Source organism: Patagioenas fasciata, chromosome 3, assembly GCF_037038585.1.
Source record: "Patagioenas fasciata isolate bPatFas1 chromosome 3, bPatFas1.hap1, whole genome shotgun sequence".
NCBI classification, from domain to species: domain Eukaryota; kingdom Metazoa; phylum Chordata; class Aves; order Columbiformes; family Columbidae; genus Patagioenas; species Patagioenas fasciata.
The window spans coordinates 73,314,733-73,326,973 of NC_092522.1; the positions used below are offsets into that span (position 1 = coordinate 73,314,733).

At 37.0% G+C, this 12,241-nt stretch overlaps 1 protein-coding gene across 2 annotated transcripts in view; it reads left to right on the top strand.

Annotated features, from left to right (window-relative positions):
• Nucleotides 1–12,241, top strand: part of MAN1A1 (mannosidase alpha class 1A member 1) — a 146,694-nt gene that overhangs the window by 33,758 nt on the left and 100,695 nt on the right. For both annotated transcript variants that reach the window (XM_065835052.2, XM_071806598.1), the window contains exon 2: nt 4,523–4,619. In XM_065835052.2, coding sequence (XP_065691124.1) covers nt 4,523–4,619 — 97 coding nt within the window. The remainder of the gene's footprint in view (nt 1–4,522; nt 4,620–12,241) is intronic.

A 12,241-nucleotide genomic window follows, 5' to 3' on the forward strand; every position in this document is an offset into this window, starting at 1 on the left:
CTGATTCAGCATCACTATTGTTTTCTGGCAATGTTTTATGCCTGAACTCTTGGGTAATCCTGTGTGAATAGAACCGAATTTTGCACATTTCGAGTGGCTTATGTGTCCTCTGTAGACATTGTGTTGGAGTGCTTTGCAAAATGGCAGTAACTAAAATAGAAAGAAATGGAGGTGCGTTATCATCATCTTCTGGTTGACCAACACTGTAGCTGTAGAAAAGGTCTTTTTTTCTGCTTCTGGAGAACAAATATGTTTGGTTTTGTTTGTTTGTTTGTTTTTAATGTTCACTGGCTTGAGAAGGATTTTAAAATTATATTTGAAATGCTTTCTTTAGAGTTAAAGAAATGCACAGATCCTTTTGTGCATGTCAGACCTTCACCTTTTTCTTTTAAGTGACTTTGCTGATATCAATTACCATAGCACACTTACGTTATTTGTCAAGAGAGGTGGGGTAATATTTTGGTGTTTTCTGACTTTATAAGTAAAAATCAGTGCCCAGCCAGCTTATTAGTGAGACAGTGCTAGCTAGTCAAGCTTTCGGCTGCTGCTTCTAATTGTGGGTGACCTGAGGAAGAGCTCTGTTGGAAATGGACTTTGCTAATGTAGACGTGGGGCTTCCCAGTCAGCTGTCAGGCTTCTCTAGAGTTTGAGGTTCAGTGAACATATCTTAATAAAACTAGAAGGACTGAGGAATACGTCTATGCAAATGTAATTCTGCCTATTGACAGAAATAATTTGATTAGTTAAACTGTAGAGGAGTCTGAGAGTATCTGGAATTGTCTGGTTCTCTGTAGCTATGATCTTTATTTAGACATTTCAAGTAGTCAACTGTACTTGTACTATAGTAGTCAGAGACATGATCAGAAGGGCCTTTGTGAAATAAAAAAATGTAGAGATACTGATTTGGGGATTTCTCATGCGAACAGAAAGGTAAAAGCTGCAAAGATAGTTGGATTCCTTAAAAAACCTGCTAAAATTCATTCCTGAACTACCAGTGCCAGCTTTGTCTAAGCAAAAGCTTAAGTATCAGTGGGCTGGATCTATTCAAATTGCTACTCATTATTTTAAAACTTTTTCATTCTTGCATAGAAAATAAAGCTGTTAACAAATAGGAAATTAATTTAGTGAGAAACTTTATATAGTTTAATAATATCCACAGAGGGGAAAGCACGTAGAGTACTTCTGATGTATTGAATTCTAGAAATTAAGACTTCTTGCTAGGTTAGAAGCACAAACTCACTTCTCCAGCAGGCAGTGCTGATTAAGGTGGGTTTTTTTGGCTACCATATCTATGGGCTGTTTGCACAGTAAGTACTGTTAGCACTGAATCCTAGTAATTTTTTTTTCCTAAATAGCCATTGATGTTTGTGTTGGAATAACTCCTGTCCTTTGAAAACACTAGAGGGCTCACTGACTGCTTTTGGAGTTGCATTTTGCATTCAATGATACATTCATAAACCTCCAAATGTCTAAAGCAAGGATGTTCTAAAGATGCATTTTTTTAGGAGGAAACTTATGTGCTAGGCTTGGTTTATTTATCTAAATCTAGACTTTGTGGAAGAGTTTTAAATTAGAACTTTGATTAACCAAAATAGATTAACCTTTAGCTCAGTAAATTCTGGTGGAGGGGGTTTCGCACTGAAGTATTTCTTAAGGTTTCAGATTTTTTTTCAAATAACTGATTTTGTCTGCTTGGCTTTCTGAAGTCACACATAATAATTTCCTAGGAAGCATTTAGGCAAATGTATCTGAGTAGTTAGACTCAGGAAAATGGGAGGACATTTTGGAAAACAAACAGAGTTGTTCATTAACATGTAATAATAATAGTTATTATTAGAAGGTAGTATCTCATGTGCGGGTTAGTTTCCTGTCTTACCGTCTAGGGGTTGACTTAACAATATGGTAATCATAGTGGTTCTTCTTAACAGAAATTAAGAACACACACATGCATGTATGATAAAATATGATCAAAATATCTGTCAGTTGGAACAACTTAAGGCAACTGAGTACATATGGGACTTGTTATAGTGTTGTGCACTTTGTGACTGTTTTGGGTTGAATTGAACTGGGTCTGGAACTGTTCCTGCCTCTGCCACTTGGTAACCGGTACTAGTGGCGATCTGTTTTGGGAAATGAGGCCAAAAATGATCCTCAAAACAAAACTTTTACTTGCAAAAGTTTCTGTTTCCTGAACTGACTTTGTGTGGTGATAGATGAGCACTGCATCTTTTATGCAAGAAAAGGAGCAGGGAAGTGCTAGGAGAAAAAGCAGTGGAAAAGGGAAGGTGCATGGCAGTACTGGCTTGAGCAATTTTAATTTTGTTGTAATACCGCACCTTTAGGCACTTTGATCCAGACCACTTAATTACAACTTTTTATTATTTTATTATTTTTAAAATACCCCTTCTGTGTGCTGTTCCTGGATTAAATAAATTAAAAGAATGTGATGTGATTTTATGAGAAAATAAGCTTTGACAAAGCATAGCAAATGTCAGGTTCAGTGCAGACAGGATTTAGCCTGCTGAAATCTTTGAGAATTTGTGCTTTAATATCTAAAGCTGAGCTTGCAGGTCTGACACATGACAGCAGGGCAGAATAAATCATTCTTGTATAATACGCGAAATTACTGGAAAACTTCGGTTGGTAAATTAGAAAATATGCTGTGGCCAAATCAGCAGTTTCACATGATCTTGATCCCTGTTGCCAGGGATTGGGAATGCCCCACAGACATAAAGTCTACCACTTGGCTGCCTCATACCAGTTCTGCATTGGGATAAAATACCCTGTCCTTGGAGAGCTCCTAAGCCATTTCGCAATGAAGTCAAGCAGGGGACACTGCTTCTACCATCCAGTGTGTGGGTGCCATCCATGGCCAGAGAGCGTTCGCACACAGCCTCTTGCTTACTGCCTCTGGTTGAAAATGGTCACTTATTAAATGCAGATACCAAACTTTGCATTTGTGAAGCTGGGCCTGCATGGGCTCTAGATCAAATTAACATCCCTGAACTTTCCTGCAGGATAGATGTGCATTTATGCTTCTGTAAATAGCAAAGAAACATCTATTCTCACAAATGTAGCAGTGCTCTAGAAAATCTGTTGTCATTTATTATAGTGTGGCTTAATGCAGATTTTTAATTGACATGATTTCTCTGTGATTTGAGCAAAGGAAAGAAGAAGGAAGAAAGTGCAGGATTACTATTATCAGTGAGCCCTAAGGCTGTTGCTTTTAAATTTAGGATTGTAACTGTTATTTAACAGAATTATCCCTGACACACATGGCCTCAAGAAGACGTCTGAAAGCAAGGGCAGAACAGTGTTGCCAGCTGACAGCCTGAAGCAATATCTTTGAAAAGGTCTAAAATTGTCACTTTTTGTCTAGAAGATGACCTCTGGCATTCCCAGCACTGCTCTGCCTTGTGGAAGAGGGGAGGAGCGACAGCGTGGAGCCAGAATCTTTGTTTCTGTTATGTAAAGTCAGGCTGCTTGTGGTGACTCTTAGAGAAGTGCCCTTCCTGAGCTGGCATTAAAGGTGGTGGTTGCTAACAGGAGGTGTTGGACCTGCTGGAGTGGCTCTGGTTCTTCACCAGGCCTGCAGAGCTCTGTGCATTGTCCTCGCCATGTGCCCGGGGAGGGACAGGTGGGTTCCTGGCCGTGCACCTGGACCACCCCCAAAAAGGAGGTTTTAGGCCCGGTCTGGCTGGTGGTGGTGGTAGTGTATGAGGTGTCCTTGAGTCAGTCCCCTGTCCTGGCTTCTGATGTGGATGTCCTCTGCTCTTATACAGAGCTGCTGTGCTGGGCTCCCCAAGGCAGTTTCCCAAAGCAGAATTTGTTTGCAGTGCACCTCTTTATACAAAACACGTGTTGGTACTGATATGTTTAGTTATAGAAGTTCTTGGCTGTTTGTGCAAAATGACGTGTAAGTAGCTACAGATGCATACAGTAGCATTTATAGTCATAGAAGATTATATCATCATAACCTCAAAATGTCTCCTAACTGTTCTGCCTGCCCAGTTTAGCTTCTGTCTTCTGTTATTAGCCATATCAAGTTTCAACCAGCTAGTTTTATGCAAGAAAGTCTGCCAGAATCTGAAAATTACTGTGAGCCTGATTTTGATCTTAAAAATTTGTGCTCTAAGAGAAAAAAAACACTTTAAAAATGTTTACTTCCCTCTTTCAGAGGTGTATGCTTAAGAGAAAGAAACTCTTACTTGAATCAATATATGACAATAAATTGCCGTCCTAAAATTTAATTATTTTTGAGTGTGTCCTGATCATAAGTGTGCAAATAATGGTAGAGGTGGATGGGACAGGCGTGGAATTCTTACGGTAACCATCCCATTGCCACCCAGCAAACAGTGCCAGTGTTATTCTGTATTGACTATTTTGTAGTTCTAATGCATACAATATGAAATTAATTAAACATTGAATTAAATATGTTTAATATTGAGAATATTCACCAGACAGTATTTGCTGTGACTTCTTGCTAAATCAACATTATAATCCTGCTTTCTTTTCCTTACAGATGATGAAACATGCCTGGGATAATTATAAGCGTTACGCATGGGGATTAAATGAACTGAAACCCATATCTAAGCAAGGACATTCAAGCAATTTATTTGGTGAGTAGAAGGTATTTTCGTGCTTAGTGACGTTAGCATAAAACAGTAAATCAGCTGAAAAGCTTAGAGGTGATAAACATGTGTTCTTTCTACCCTCTGTCATGCAGTGTGGTGCTTCTTGCTTATATTAATAATAAAAAAATAACAGTAAGCGAAGGTGATGCTCTCTATGCCTTTTATTTATTCTCTTCTGAATGCCAATAAATGAAGCATGTCATTGCTGCATGATAAAGATGTAGTTTTATTGCATTAAATACTGCCCTGCCTTAAACTTTTCCTATGAAGTGGAACTCATTGACACCACATTCAGTAAGCAGGAAACAAAAACTAAAAGGGGGGAGGGAATAAATCCTTTACAAGGGACAAAAGATACTCTCTACAAGTCATGAAGGTAGCTGAAGGTGTCTACAGTTCTCAGGATTTTATTTCCATTCCTTGTTAATCTATATCAGCCAGATTCCCTTATCAAGCACTTTCTTTAATGAGTGTAACCATTATTTGCACGCCTGAATGTTGCAGAGGAGATGCTTAAGTAACACCCAAGTTGTCAGTGTAGAACAAATATGGGGCTGAAAAGTTCTAGTAGGAGAGGCACAACTGCAGAAGTCCAGTGTAATGAGGCGAGACTTTTTCAATGTCTAAGTGGAACATAAACAGCAGCTGAAGAGCAACAGTGTTCTGAGGGAAGCGAGTGAAAGCAGTCCTATGGACTGTCATCATCTTCAATTTTGCAGAAAAATTAAGAGTTAAACTGTTTGACAGCAATCTTACTATTCAAATAGCTTCTGTTTTCCAAACAGAAAGCTGAAAAAATGAACTAATTTCTATAGCTGAGACAAAATCAATACATTATTTTGATTTTAACAGGAACTTATTTTGTTGAATGTTTGGAAAAGATAGTTTGAAGTGGAAACAGTTCCTAAACCAGCCTAAATAGAGCACTTATCAAATCCTCAACTATATTTGGAAGTTGCTAAGAGACAACAGTTGTGATTACAATAATAATTTTGAAAATACAACGTCTACATTGATCTCGCTGCACTGTTTGTCTACCCAGCTTAACATGAAAAATATTACTAGGTAATTATTATATAGTTAGTCGTTGGACTTCTAACATGAATAGGGTGCTTGAAACCAAAGTTGTATGGGTGAACTTCAGGGTTGTCTAAAACTAATTTTTTTTTATTATCTTAATTGAGATGACTGATAGTCCTGCAATTTAAGAATATTTGGAGAACTATTTAGTGCAGTTTTGTTTTCTTGGAGGACAACAAAATGGCACATCTTAAATTAAAATGCTTAACCTAGCTGCCTTTGGAATCAGAAATGGTATAAAAATTTGCAAGGTTTGAGTTCTTAATGATATTGCATGGATTTGCAGAAAAAGCTGTAAATGTATTGACTGGAAATTCTAAGCAGAGTTCTGTGGATGTTGCATAAGAATAAGTGCAGGTGTTATTCAGTGTGAAACAGGACAAGTGTTGAATTTGAAAATAAAATTGCATTTAAAGGAGTAAGAAGCAGAGTCAGTCTAAATGCAGATCACTTTCTCATCATGGTCATCTAGTATAAGATCTTATTGCTGAGGAGATTTCCTTAGAAACATCTTCACCTATTGAATTTGGTGGCAGATCAAAATAAGCATTAGGTCTCTTTCTGCCAAATTGCTTTACAGAATATGAAAGAGCAGTATATCTGCAAGCAGTTCTGTCTCACAAGCTACCCTTTCCGAAATCCATAATCTCCTTTTGCTTTTCAGAAACAAATCCTTGTTTCTGTAATAGTGTCTGCAGATCATTAGATCTGAATTATTCCTTGATGTTTGAATTCAACAAATGTCGTCTTTGTTTTTTGTAAAGCAAGAAAAAGATGATCTGGTTTTGCCTTTTGTTTTGTGTGTGGGGAGGACTGATTGGTTGGTGGGTGGATGGGTGGTCCATTGGTTGGTTGGTTGTTTTTGAGGGGGTCAAATACCAAAACATCTTTTTCCTCGTGAAAGCACAAACACGTTTACTTACCATCTTTTTTTCTGGTTCTTATGTTCTTTAAATAAGACAAAGGTTGCATTTTAGCAAAAAATGCAGAAGGTTAACTACTTTTAAGGTAATTCTGAATTAAATTAGTTGAGAACAGGTTACCTCCAGCTGTGTGTCCCACAAATCTCCTCACAACCTTCAGAAATCAAGCAAGACCTTCAGTTCACTGTCAGCCATCATAACTGTCTCTAGTTTACCATGGTCGTCTTTTCTTGTTGCTTGCAGGTCTCAGTTTTTCGAAAATACAAGTTTCTGACTGTACTAATAGCAGTAATATATAACATATTTCACTAGCCAGCTGTTTAATTTTGAATGCTTCCCCTCCTATGAATTATTTTGTGCAGTTATGGTACTTAAATTGGGAGTGTCTTCTGTGGGATAGAGACTTCAAGCACCTCACCGTTGGCAACAGCAGGTTCCAGTGCTGTGGCTCAGTGGCGCTTAATGTTGTGTAGGCTACAGACACTATAGCTCTCCTGACACAGAAGGGGAGAGTTGTTTTCAAATTATATTGCTTCTAAGCTTAATTTTGAAAGTATAAATACTTCAGTCTTTGCTAGCATGATAAGGCATTTTGCAGATGGATTATAGTGACAGTTGTCTTAAAGGCAAGACACAACCATAATGATGTGTTCCTCTGAAACACAAAAATAAGATGGGCTTTTTAGAAGTGTAATTACACATAGATGTGGCTGTTAGGCAATACCATCATGAATTTGGCAACTACACTGGCAGCCTATTGTTAGGCTGGGGGAAGAGGAACTTTTTGACAAACTTTGAAATGGCATTTTATTTGTCCTAAACTCAGGTCATGAAAATAATTTTGAAGACAAGGACCTGCCTTGATCTTACTGATATCCTGTGAACCATGTGTGGAGGGTATATTTGATAAATTGAGGGAGTCTTTAGACTGGTAGACTGTAGTCATGTTAATAGCAAAAGTTGCTTCCTCTCACATGTACACACTGAAAATAATTCACTTTTAGAGAAAGGCTGAAACATATGTAAACTGAAATATTTGTGTTTCAAGCCAAAGCCACATACTTGCCTCTGACCATTGCAAAGTCTTTTCGACATGCTCATGTAATGTTTGGATTTCCTTTTTTATTTACCAAGTTAGCTTTTACCATGTTGTCTTGGCAAGTAAGTTTTTTCTAGTTTACTCCAGCTACAAAGAATTCAGTTACAATAACAACTATTTGAAAAGGCAAGAGTGAAACGTCATCAGTTGTTGTCTCTGTAGCATTCTTATTAGTGTAATTCTAAGAAGCGTACCACTATTTCTAGACTAACCAAGTAAATTGGAAAAGCTAAACATCTGCACCATACCTGTGCATCAGCAAAACAGGGCATGTCTCCTATGTTGGTATGACTTCTGCTGTGAGTACTAATTGTTCTCTGCACCATACCTTTGCATCAGCAAAACAGGGCATGTCTCCTATGTTGGTATGACTTCTGCTGTGAGTACTAATTGTTCTCTGCCCATACTTGGTAGAAAGTAATAGTAAGTATTGTTATTTTTTCAATACTTTAACCTTTAAAGTTTCAAATTGCTGTTAACAGTGGTTGTGAAAATGGAACTTTATCCATTTACCTTCCTATTGTGGAAGAAAGTGGCAAAATCAGATTTTTGCCAATTTTTTTTTTTCACAGCACCACACCACCAGCCCCCTAACCCAGGAGCTATTCCTTGCCAAGGGTTCTGTACTAATTTTAAAGCTGATGAACATTCCTGCACTGGTGGAGAGCTTTTCTTAGAAGTGGTTTCTGTACTTTGTGAGTGTTACTAAAGGGCTTTTTAAGTTATCTGTAACTGTCTTTCATGTGTAGTATTCCAAGTTTAATAATATTGTAACTTGTGGCCATTGTATAATCGGTCTCTGCAAGGGAAAAAAGGACCTTTTCTGGAGTGGAAAAGGGAAGAATTCAGTAAATACTCACAATCTGCAAAGCCGAAGTACTATAATTTGTCAAGATCCTGTTCCTCCCACTTTGAACTGATTTTTGTAATTACTTGTATGGAGTATTGAGATGTACGAAGATATTTAAAGCTTGCCAAAATTCATATTCAAAACTGTATTGCAGTATACACCAATATGTATTTTTAAACTACATTTATTAATATAGCTCCAGAAAATTAATTGTATTTAAACAATAAGTTAATTTAAATTCAAAATTTTTCCCCATCTTGTTTCTTTTTGCATTTGCTACTGGATTCCTTGGAATTTTGGATTCCGATATGTGGTCTTAGTTTTAGGAGTAACTCTGACATCTTTCCAAACTAAATTAATAGAAACTTATCTAAAGAATAACATTAGTAGATATGCGGATGAATGACTCAACACAACATTTGTGAGAGGAGGTCATGCTGTACAACTGCTGTTTTTTGAAATTGGTCGGTATGGAGAAAAGTAAGTTTATTGTCTTTCTAAATTAAAAAAAAAAAAACCACTTTTTGGGGCTTATTGCTGGCCTCTTGCAGGGATCCATTGCTGTCAAGGTCACGCTCTGGGATTATTTATCACAGCACTGGAAAATCAAATGACCAGAGTGCCAGTTTGGCAGCGCTAAGAAGTTACTCAGTGTAGCTACAGCAATGGCCGATCGCTGACAATTCTATGAACCCAGAAGGATTCCCTGACAGATGATAAATGCTCTTGAAAATACAAAATGAGGTCTAACATACCTAAATTTAAACTGGCACATAGTGGTATGGGCGATACGTTTCTAAGTTAACACACAGAACCAGGGGACTTGAACTCGAGGTAGTAAAGACTGAAAACTTTTCAATATAATATATGGAGGTGCACAGAAGGTGCCATAGATTGGGTGAACAAGGATTTATTGTTCCTAGTGGGGAACAATACCCTTTGTAAGCAGTGGAAATATCAAATCCGTAGGCAGCATGTTCAAACAAAAGAAGGTGGTTCATAACAAAACGTGTAGCTGAGCTGCGGGGGTGCCAGAAGTGTGGCAGATGCCAAAGGCTTCCATGGAAAGCAGAGGCAAGCAACAGAGGAAAAATTCGTCAAGTTCTATTAAATACAAAGGCACCAGAGCTGAATCTAACATGCACAAATGTACAAAATAATAGAGAATAAAAGAATATTCCAGAAATATCACAGCATTGTTTCTTGTTACACATATGGAAAGCTAAATCTGTAAAAAATTGAAAGTATTGTTTCTTTTCCCACTCTTACCAGCTGGTAATAGGGACTGAAACTAAAAATGTTAGCGTTGTTGAGGGTTTGCCAGTACTTGAGTAAGAGTTTCATGTTTTAGTATAGCACGCTTTAATAATTAATCATTCTTGACACTTTGAATTGCTAATGATATTCAATAGGAACCTTTTCAGTGAACTTTATTTAAAGGAAAACAGTGTTTTAAAATCTGAATCAGCTTCTGAAACAATGCTCTAAGAAACCTGCAGCTCTAATCAAAATGTTAATTTTGTCAAACCTGTATATATTCTTGCATATGTCGAGAATAATGTAGTTCAGAGTTGCTACTTTACAATGTATATGCGTATAGAGCTGAAAAATAAACGGATGCTTGGTTTTATTTGCATATTTAATGTTACAAAGGATCTGGTCTTATTCCACATATTAAGAAAATCTGAACTGTTCATAATGGCCAGATTAAGAGAAGAGATTGTGACAGGTTTTATATCTGTATTTTTGGCTGTAATTTTGAGTCTGAAATGACAAAATGGAGGAAGATTTTATAAATTTTGTCTGCTTTGACTGAGCTGCTTCAACTTACAATAACTGGAAGGTGACAAAGACGAGTTTGCCTCGCTGGCTGCAAGCAATGAAGAATCTAAGAAGATCAGGGTGGGACTGAGTGCAATTCAAATATAGCTATGAATAAATTTTTTTTTTTTTCCACAATAGTACAAAGTAGTCCTAAAAAACACTTCTGACAATAACAGAAGAAACATCTTTTTGAATATTTGCACTTTTTTGGAAGGAATATCCATCATTATTTGTATGTGCTGACTTTCCATCACATTAAAAAATTACAGATATGAATGTCCTATATTAATTTTCATACTTCATATCAGAAACACAAAACTGTAACTTTTTTGGGAGGACAAACCCCAACATTCTACTCATCTTCTACACTCACATACGAACAAGAAATCCTAGTTTGTGATGCTTGTTACATGGTGAACTTATAGCAAGGGAGCTGATGTATAGCATGACCTGAGGCCACTTCATAGTTCATCTTTCCTTATCTTCCATTTTTGTCATAGACTTTCCCACAGTTTCCTTCAAGTCAGAATATGACACAGGGTCAGAAAAAGAAAAGCAGTTGAATTCAACAAGAGTAAGGGGCCTGGTTTCTGTCCTGTTACAGACAGTGTATTAAGACACATCTGAAGTTTTTCTCCATTTAATGTTCTGTATAATATGCTTGAAGATCAGGAATCTTCATCTGTTTCACATATATATGTGTGTATGTGTATATATCTATATACTGATATATAGATATACAGATATATCTATATCTCCAAATGTATTTAACAGCAAGGAATGTGGATGTTCTGAAGAACCAAACTTGGTATACAAGGGATAGGAGGAAAGTTGTAAATAAGCTATAAAGTGCACCAACACACTAGACAAATAAAAGTTTCTTTTGACCTGTCCTCCAAACAGTCTGGCTGTAAGCCAGTTGTGGTTATTAACCCTTATGGCCACATAAGCTCAGTCACAGCACTGTGCTAATAAGCTTGTCATCCATAGCAGTTCTCCCTGCAGTGACATCCTGGAAACTCATAAAAAGTTATTAATCCTCTGATCACTTTTTTTTATTCTGCTCTGCACCCACACCCCTGAGGCACTACTCTATTCTCTAATGTAATCTACTTTTCTTATTTGTGTGCACCTACATTTGCATTGTTAGATGTTATAAAGCATGTTGCTTAAATGGAACCACTGTTTACTGCCCAGGGGTGATCTAGACTGCTCTGTGCTGTATAAAATGCTATTCTGAAATGCTGAGTAATCAGCCATCTTCATTAATCATCCACGAATCTTTTTAGCAGTAAGTTATTTTTATTTTTTCCAGATCATTGCTAAAGATTTCAAGTGTTAAACTAGAAAGGATGCTCTATAGATGCTGCCAGATAGTTCACTTGAAGTTTCAGATTGACTGATTTCTTTTGCTTTCTCTTCAGTTAACTAGCTTGTAGGTCATTTTATGTGTTCTCTACTAATCACTTACATGGAATAAATAATGCTGTTGGTAAAAAAGAGCGAGAAACAGAGGCAGGTTTAACAAAGGAAGTAAAATGGAACATACATGAGTATTTGGTCTGGAGGTTTTGGTAGACACATGTAATATTTCATGTTGGTAGGCTTGTACATCTGGTTATCTCTTATATAATGAGAATTACTCATGTCAAGCTTGTATGTTATGAATTTCAAGTCAGTTTTCTCTGCCTTGAATTTACAATTTTTTGTATTATCTGCAAAATGTATCTGTAATTACCTGAAGTATATCAGTTGAGAATTATTTGTGATATGTTCCTTCTACCTCGGGCAACTATGAAACTTTACCATGGTGACTGCAACTTTGCTGGCA